Consider the following 8,178-nt stretch of genomic DNA (forward strand, 5'->3'; position numbering starts at 1 on the left):
GGAACCTCTTGCTCACTGTGATCACATATATATTGTTTTAATGCAGCCAAATTCTCAATATAGTTGTTTGTATTTTTACACATTTTTTTGTTTCTGTTGTCAGACAGTGTAGGTGGTGTGAAATATCACCACAACCCAGCTGTTGTGCTGCAGATAAACTTAATATTTTATGATCATTACGTTGTATAACAAACAAACAGAATTACAGGTCATTGACAACAGTTCTGCTGTGTGAAAATGAGAACGTTTGAGGTGACACAGATTTTTCATATTCAAATACACCCACAAAGTATCTGTTATCATCTAAATGAGAAGCAAACATGAATTCAATATGGATGTAAAATAAGAAAAACTTTTTTTTTTACAATGTGACTGCTGATGAACAGATGCTCTACTTCTGAAATGTTTTTGTCTCTAATGAAACAGTAATGGAGCTACGAATGGAGGCATGGCACAGCAGGAAAATGACGCAGCCAGATTCTAAGGATTTGTGGGATATGATTTTTCATATATTGGGCCTGTTTTAAATCCTCCCAAATAATGTGGGATAATAATAATAATGTTTTCCTCAGAACAGTTCCCTCAACTTTGCGGATGCTCAACTTCTTGTCCTAGTTAGACAGAAAAAATAGCTTCATGTGGATGGTTGAAGGAATGATGTCCCAGGATATGGCTGCTTCAAATTTAGTTATAATGTTAAGTGGAGCTTTATGCATCATGAAGATAAAAATGTGTTGTACAGCAAATACTAGTTCTTACGTAGAGATTAGTTGTTACTAAATATTAAAACCCAGTAACTGCTGTATGTAACATGAATAACTAACTGAGCTAAGATTTAGAGTAAGAGTAAAAGAGATATGGAATTCAACTGACACATCTGATCTGACACTTCATATTTGATTTATGATGATGTAATCTGTGAAATCTTAAATTATATTTTACTGCAATCACACACCATACCTTATAAACGATTAACCCATTAGACAACTCGCATCCAGAATTAATAAATCATTAGTTTGATTTAGGATTTATGAGTGACTTTACATCCAAAGTAATGGATTTCTAAAAAGCACATGTGACCCAATCCTAAAGAGAAGAGTTGACTCAATCTGTACCTCATACACTCATACACCTCATACACAGGAGGGACCTCTTACTTTAAAGTTATCAGAGGTATAACCTTCTTTTGCTCATGTTACTTAATTTTAACTAACAATGTTGCATTTCTTACACTAATCATATATGATGCAACTTTCTTTGTGCCCTTTGTGCTCGAGCTCTGATTCAACTCATCGTTATGACCACGCTAAACTTGAACTTCAGTAAATTAGCCTGTCAAAGCAAGTTGTGATGAATTACGAGCTGCTCTGTAAGAACCCCAACAACTCATCCATTATGGTGTACGAAAGCCTCTTCAATCAAAGCAGCGTGTCCTTTCTATTTCAAGGTGTGTTGGAATTTGTAGATGATGCAAAAGTGTGGGCTTTTCTGAAAGAATGAATAGAAATTGTATATAGGTAAGATGTTACTAAGAGGATGGCTTTGTGGAAGGAAATCCAGAGAGCAAGGACATCTCCAAGAATGGGTTTGCTATGACCTTGCATAGATGATGATGAAAGACAGTGGTGCTTTTTTTCTATTGTGATGGAAGGCAAATGGGAGTTGCATTTTTTTTTTATGTATTCCATTTAATGGATGTCATTAATCATTGGATCCGTCCAGTCATTCATTGACTCATTGAGACTGAAATAGAGCTCATGTCAACAAGTGATCTAACATAAAATCATTGTCTATAGAATGATGACATTCTTCCTCTATGCGTAAGAACAACCTTTATGTATCTAAAATAATCACAGAGGATTAGAGACAGAATGAGCTGATATTCCACAATGCTACTTTGCTTTGAAAAAACTCCCATGGCAAGAATGCTTGCAAAATGGCATGAACATTGAACTTCACCATCTTGAATTAATGTTTTAGAATAGTTCTCCTAGGCAGCTGCTGTTGTGTCCTTCGGTTTTTGTACATCCAGTTCTCTGCTGTTATTTCTACAGCCAAGGACAAAATCCTTCTTCTTCTCAGGTTTGCTACTGTAAGAAAGACTAAGAAGCAGGGTGCAAGATGACGCATGGCAGATTCTGCACTGCTTTGATAATTTTTCCACTGAATGGAAAAAAAATTGGAATTTATATTATTTACCGTGAAATAAGTGTTTATGTACTGAAAAAGAAGCATAGACAACACCTCATATTCCTCCCTAATCTCTTCTCTGGGATTGTCCCAGCAGGTGGAAGCCCGGTAATACCTGGATTCAGCCACCGTGAAACCTTTCACTAGAGGGTCATGTAATACAGAGAAAAAAGCCATCAGATTATGTGTGAGCGAATGATGCTGGCATGTTGTGTGGCACAGAGTATAGTGAGGAGGCCTGCTGGGAGCATGGTGCGCCAACAGCACAGACATTATGTCATCCAAGGGACTGATCCTCTGATGACATGCTCTGGCAGAGAGAATCTGATGTTCGCAACAACCCCATAATCTAGTGGCATGTGTCCCTCTCACATGTTGTGGAGCAAATGAGATTGGAAATGGTAGAGAAGGATAGAATCCGAGTACAAGTGAATGAGAGCAGCTCTGTCTACAAGTGGTAAGATGCAACATGCAAGTGCATATTTGATTCATCTTGCTGTATGTTGCCAGGCCAGCCGTGCATGGAAATGCCTTTTTGGAAGGATGTAAGCACTACTGTATATCATGCTTCTCTTTCTTCATTAGATCAGAACTGGTATAAAACACACACGCCACCAAAGGAGAGGGTCCTGAGAGCTAGTAATCTCTGCTGACACACTGAGGAGCTGAGCTCCTTGAACTCCTGCACCTCCAACAACCCCACCCTCCTTAAAGATTACAAAACACCACAAAGAATGGTCCATTCCTCCCTCATTCATTACTTAAGATGTAACTTGGCAACAAGTGGCATCACTCTATGACTCATTGCGGAAATAAACATAAAGGCTTCAGTCGTACAAATTCCCAAAAATAGATTTGGGGCTTCATGATTTACTAACAGTGGGAACAGTAAGCATATGGAGGATAAACATGTTTCTGGTAATTAAAGACAATCGAATGCAAATGCTCTTCTAAGGCATGATATTACATTACTCTGCAGTGGCTGTGAGAACTTGCTCTTGTTTCCCAAAATGTTCTTCACAATACATTTTCTGAAATGTTGGATTACTTCTTAATTGTAAAGATTAAAAGCCTCTGGTTTAATACATGCACTGATGTATTGTGTATTCATGCTGCAGCACTATTCGAGCTTCACCCTTTTGATTATGTATGCCAAGTCATTAAAGATTTTGGCATACAACTACACAAACTGTAGTTGTATAATTGAGCTAGCTGATTAAAATACTATAAGTATTACAGTACATTGATACAGTATTGCTTATTGCAACCCACATCACAAAAGCAGCATATTGAGATTTATGGATATATATCATAGCTATTGTACCTGTATATTGTTCATTACAGGCCTCAATAAAGTCAATGGGAAATCAATTTACCCCTAAGTGAATCGTGCATTTTGGAAATGTTCACTTCTGTACAAATTTAAACTTTGAATAACTCTGTTTCAGACCACATCACAGCACAGAGACCAAGACATTCATTGGACTACTGATTCAAGTAAAACATTGCTTTTGGTGCTGGTTGACCTTAGTGTAGCCTTTGAGTCTGTTGACCATTAAATACTGGTACAGTCCTCACTTGGTTCAGATCACATCTCAAAGGTAGGAGCTACTTTGTTACAACTAGTGATTATAAACCATTGAAGCTCCCTCTGTGCTAAATCACACAAGACAATAGGATTGTTTATCACAGCTTTGGAGATGACAACCGGATTTACTTAGCTTGTGCACCAAGTAACTATGGGCTCATTCACTCACTGTATCAGTGCTTAGAGTAAAACAGAAGGATGCACTTAAATTTCCTTAAATTCAATGACAATGAAATCATTGTATCTGTCAACAAGGAGGAAAGACAAAAGAAGGAACGACTATTATTTTGCCACCCAAAAAAAGACCAATAAACAACTGCAGTCCAGTCACAACACTGCTGTGAGACCTCTAACAAGAGCCAGGAGAACTGAGCACTGTAGGGCCAAAACACCTTGCTGATCTGAGAGAATATAAACCCACAAGGTTTCTTAGATGTTTCAAACCTAGTCATGGTGAAGCTGCATTTAGTTATTATACTGAAACATAGAGGGAACATATGGCCTGATGATATAAAATTTGACTTCCGGCCTAAATTAAAAATGTTATACTCATATGCCTCCTGTTATATCTTGTCTTTTTTGTCTATTTGTATTTTATTCTGTATTCATTTTCACACATTTTTTTCTTATTTATTGCATTTTCAAAAGTTCTGATGCATTTCTTATGCAAAACAGTGTGAATGACTGAAGTTGATAATAGTTGTGGTTACGTTCCATGATGATATTTATTGTTGAGTATAAAAGTTGAGATAAAACAGGGCTTTAATGGGTCACTGTTGCATGCTGGATTCTCGTCTTCCTGTGTGACTCAGTTGTCAGTGTGCCACTCTGCAAAGCTGTGATGGAGACAGATTTAGCTCAGGAGTGTTGGCCATGTCAGTCAGCTGCATATGAGGCGCAACTGTTTCAGGTCGTCACTCGGTCCATTGCTCACTCAGTCCATACTTATTTGTAACTTTGTTTTGGCATTTTCACATTTTAATCCTCTTATTAAATCTGACTCATCATTAAATCTGACTGGAGAAAAACATACAAATGTGGTTGTTTAAGGGGGAAAAAAGATGCTAGGAATATAATAGGATGCTACACTGATATGTTTTTGCACTGTGAATCTCTGTCATTTCCAGTTTATGACAACTATTAAATATCAAATACAACATGGAGAGCTCCAACTAAAGACTACTCTTTTAATTAGCTTTTCTTATTCAATAAATCAATCAACTAAAATCCAGAAAATGGTGAAAAACACATATCCCGACTTTCCAGAAACCAATTTACAGTGATATAAAACAGGAAAGCTACATATTCTCAGATATGAGACACTTGAACCAATATATATTTTGACATTTTGCTTGGTAAATGACAAAAATTAATATATATATTTAAATTAAAACTACAATGACTCATCATTTTCTGTCAATTGATTAATCGATTAATTATTACTTTGAAATAAGTAATATTACTTCACTCATCCTGAGACTTATATATATATATATATATATATTATAATTGAAGGAAAATGACAATCAAGCATTTATTTGACCACAGAAAAAGAAAGTGGAAATGACTTGAAATGAATATACAATGTAACTGGCAGATATGGTCATATCCGTAGTTCATTTAAAAAAGCAATGTAATATACCCCCATATTAAGTCTTGTAAATGACCATTGTTGCAATATCACAACAATCAACATAATAAGTGATTTGAACCACAAGAGAATCTATTTGGAGGGCAGTGGTCTCTGAAATTCATGTTCAAGAATCAAAACTGCTTTCTTTGTGAGCAATGGTGACAGTGGGTCTGAAAGAGTACTGTATATTAAAAATGGTGGCCTTGATGTGTGAAATGGTTGAGTTGAAAAAAAGCTGTCAAGAATATAATAAGATGCCGTGTTGAATAAGTCTGCAACGATTGTATCCCAATCAGTATTAGCATGCATGAGTGTAAATTAAGCTTTAAGGGAAGGAAACGAGCACTGTCAGTAAGACCAAATGGTAGGGGCATTGTCATGTAAAACTTTACCTTGGTCTTTTTTTTTTGCAATACTGGTGTGAGTGAGTCACGGAGTTTCTGAATGGCGGGCTGGGTTTATAAACCTCCACCAGCACTCAACACATGAGTTTGGAGGCCACTTATCACTCTGGTCTGTCACGTTTGCACATGCGGCAAGGTTCAGCAGCTTCAGCATCCTTACTTCTCATCCTGGAGGGCACGGGAGCACAAAAACAGCTTTTCATCATGAGATCCTTCATCCTACTGCTCTTCTCCTTGTTGTTGGTGTCGCACGGATCTTCAGCGGTCATCACAGGGGTAAGTGAGAGCAAACAGGTATATAGCTCACAGCGCAATGGGAGGAAGAAAAATCAGTGATATGCTTTTCTAAACCCATTGTGTCCAAAACTGCTGCCTGATGTGATATGAAGTTATATCATGAAGAATGTACTTGTTGTTGCTTTTTGAAGAGATCAAACATTTTTAAATGAAGGATACTTTCAACTAATTATTATAGCTGAAATAGAAAAAGCTCATATTTAAGTAAAGAACCAAGAAGTATATCAATTAATGAGACAATAATATATATGTATGGCAGTTTTTTAGCTTAAATAAGTGCTTATCATGCCCTGTTTATGCTTGACCAAAGCCTCATTGTGACATTCACTCATCATCTGTAATGTTCATTTCCCAAATGTAAAATATCAGAATATTATCTATTAATAAGCATTTGAATTGTTCAGGGTTTTAACACTCACATGCCTTATATTGTGTTACAAAGTAGATATATATGAATATGTAAAGGACTTTTCATGTTTATCATAGATTCTTTTAACGTTCTAAGAGCATGACTGCTACTAAAATGTTAAATGACAAGTGCAGTATATCTGTTTGGAGAAAAAAAAAGCGTATAAAATTACAACCGCAGAGTTTGCTGGATTATTCTTTGAATGATTTCCCTATCCGAATCAGGATTTATGCAATTCCATGAGCATACATCATTGCAATAACCTGCTAATAAAATACCAATCCCTGTCATGACAACCCTCTCACGCTGCGTTGCTGATGTGAATTGAGAGAGGAGCGTGCAGCCATAAAACAGAAAGTGATTTTCATCCGCCTATGTCACATGAAATCACTTCTGTTCCTTTTCATTGTGCTCCCTCCATCTCATCGAAAGTGAGGGCTGTCACTCAGCTTCTCGTCCCGACACTCAAAACAATAAATCACCACCTATCCTGTAGTGTTCTCTTGAGATTTGACATGACTATATAATGAAGTAACACTACCAGTAGCACACTAAACTCTTTGCAATGAGTGTTTGCACTTTCTGCTGCTAACACATTTCTCACAGATATTGCATTTTCCTGGTAATATGGCAATTATCACATAACTGTGTTTCATTATTACATATAGTGTATGTACACAACCATCCATTCTTTGTTTAGATAGCAGGTGATAACTGTCTGACTGTGTGGCAGTTGCAGTTTGACTGTTACTAGTTTCATTCATAACATTTTTTAAATCAGTAATATAATGCTGACGTCAACATCAAATACTGTGTCATCAGGTTTATATTGATATTTAATTTATATGAGAATAATGAGAAGGAATGAATTACCTTTATTCACTGTTATAACACTAGGTTTTAAATGCCATCTCAAGGCATCTAATATTGTGTCTATTTGTGTGTGTGTGTGTGTGTGTGTGTGTGTGTGTGTGTGTGTGTGTGTGTGTGTGTGTGTGTGTGTGTGTGTGTGTGTGTGTGTGTGTGTGTGTGTGTGTGTGTATCTAGGCTTGTGAAAAGGACTCTCAGTGTGGAGGAGGAATGTGTTGTGCAGTGAGTTTGTGGATTCCCAACCTGCGCATGTGTACGCCCATGGGACTGGAAGGAGACGAGTGTCACCCAATGAGCCACAAAGTGAGTCAGAGGTTCTACTGAGGTTCCCTTATCTCATGTGTCAAGTATCAGGCATTTGTGTCCTAACAGTGGTGATGCAATTCAGAGGATAAAGGAGCTGATACTTAATATATTATCTGTAATTGTTGTTTAATAAGCCAGGGACTGAGCAGATTTGATAAAGTACCTCTCAGAAAATAACTGCTGCCTGTCCTAACTTTGTAATTGAAGCTCTTCCCCCTTAAAATATCTACAAAGCAGTTAACAAAAACTATCATGCTAGTGTCTATATGTTATGTGTATCCCCTGTGTTCATTTTTCCTGATGACGGTGATGGGAATCTCATCCTGAAGGTGCCTTTCACTCTCTTTTTTTCTAGGTTCCTTTCTTTGGGAAAAGACTCCATCATACTTGCCCTTGTCTACCCAACCTGTCATGCATCACCGTAGAAGAGGGGAAATCCAAATGTCTTTCTCCATACAAGTATCCAGACTACTACCTCTGA

The 8,178-nt window shown here is 37.1% G+C and overlaps 1 protein-coding gene across 1 annotated transcript; it reads left to right on the forward strand.

The window, feature by feature from the left end:
• Positions 1–6,019: 6,019 nt before the first annotated feature.
• Positions 6,020–8,178, forward strand: prok2 (prokineticin 2). The gene is made up of 3 exons (XM_062416364.1): positions 6,020–6,091; positions 7,569–7,694; positions 8,053–8,178. Exons 1-3 carry the CDS (start codon positions 6,020–6,022, stop codon positions 8,176–8,178), a joined length of 324 nt encoding a protein of 107 aa, XP_062272348.1.

The sequence above is a fragment of the Scomber scombrus genome, chromosome 3, assembly GCF_963691925.1.
Source record: "Scomber scombrus chromosome 3, fScoSco1.1, whole genome shotgun sequence".
Taxonomy (NCBI): domain Eukaryota; kingdom Metazoa; phylum Chordata; class Actinopteri; order Scombriformes; family Scombridae; genus Scomber; species Scomber scombrus.

What these genes read in the sequence shown, in the direction of transcription:
- prok2 (XM_062416364.1), top strand. Translation starts at nt 6,020, where the DNA reads ATGAGATCCTTCATCCTACTGCTCTTCTCCTTGTTGTTGGTGTCGCAC. An exon ending in CTTCAGCGGTCATCACAGGG is followed by an intron (nt 6,092 to 7,568) that starts GTAAGTGAGAGC and finishes GTGTGTATCTAG; the next exon opens with GCTTGTGAAAAGGACTCTCA. An exon ending in GTCACCCAATGAGCCACAAA is followed by an intron (nt 7,695 to 8,052) that starts GTGAGTCAGAGG and finishes CTTTTTTTCTAG; the next exon opens with GTTCCTTTCTTTGGGAAAAG.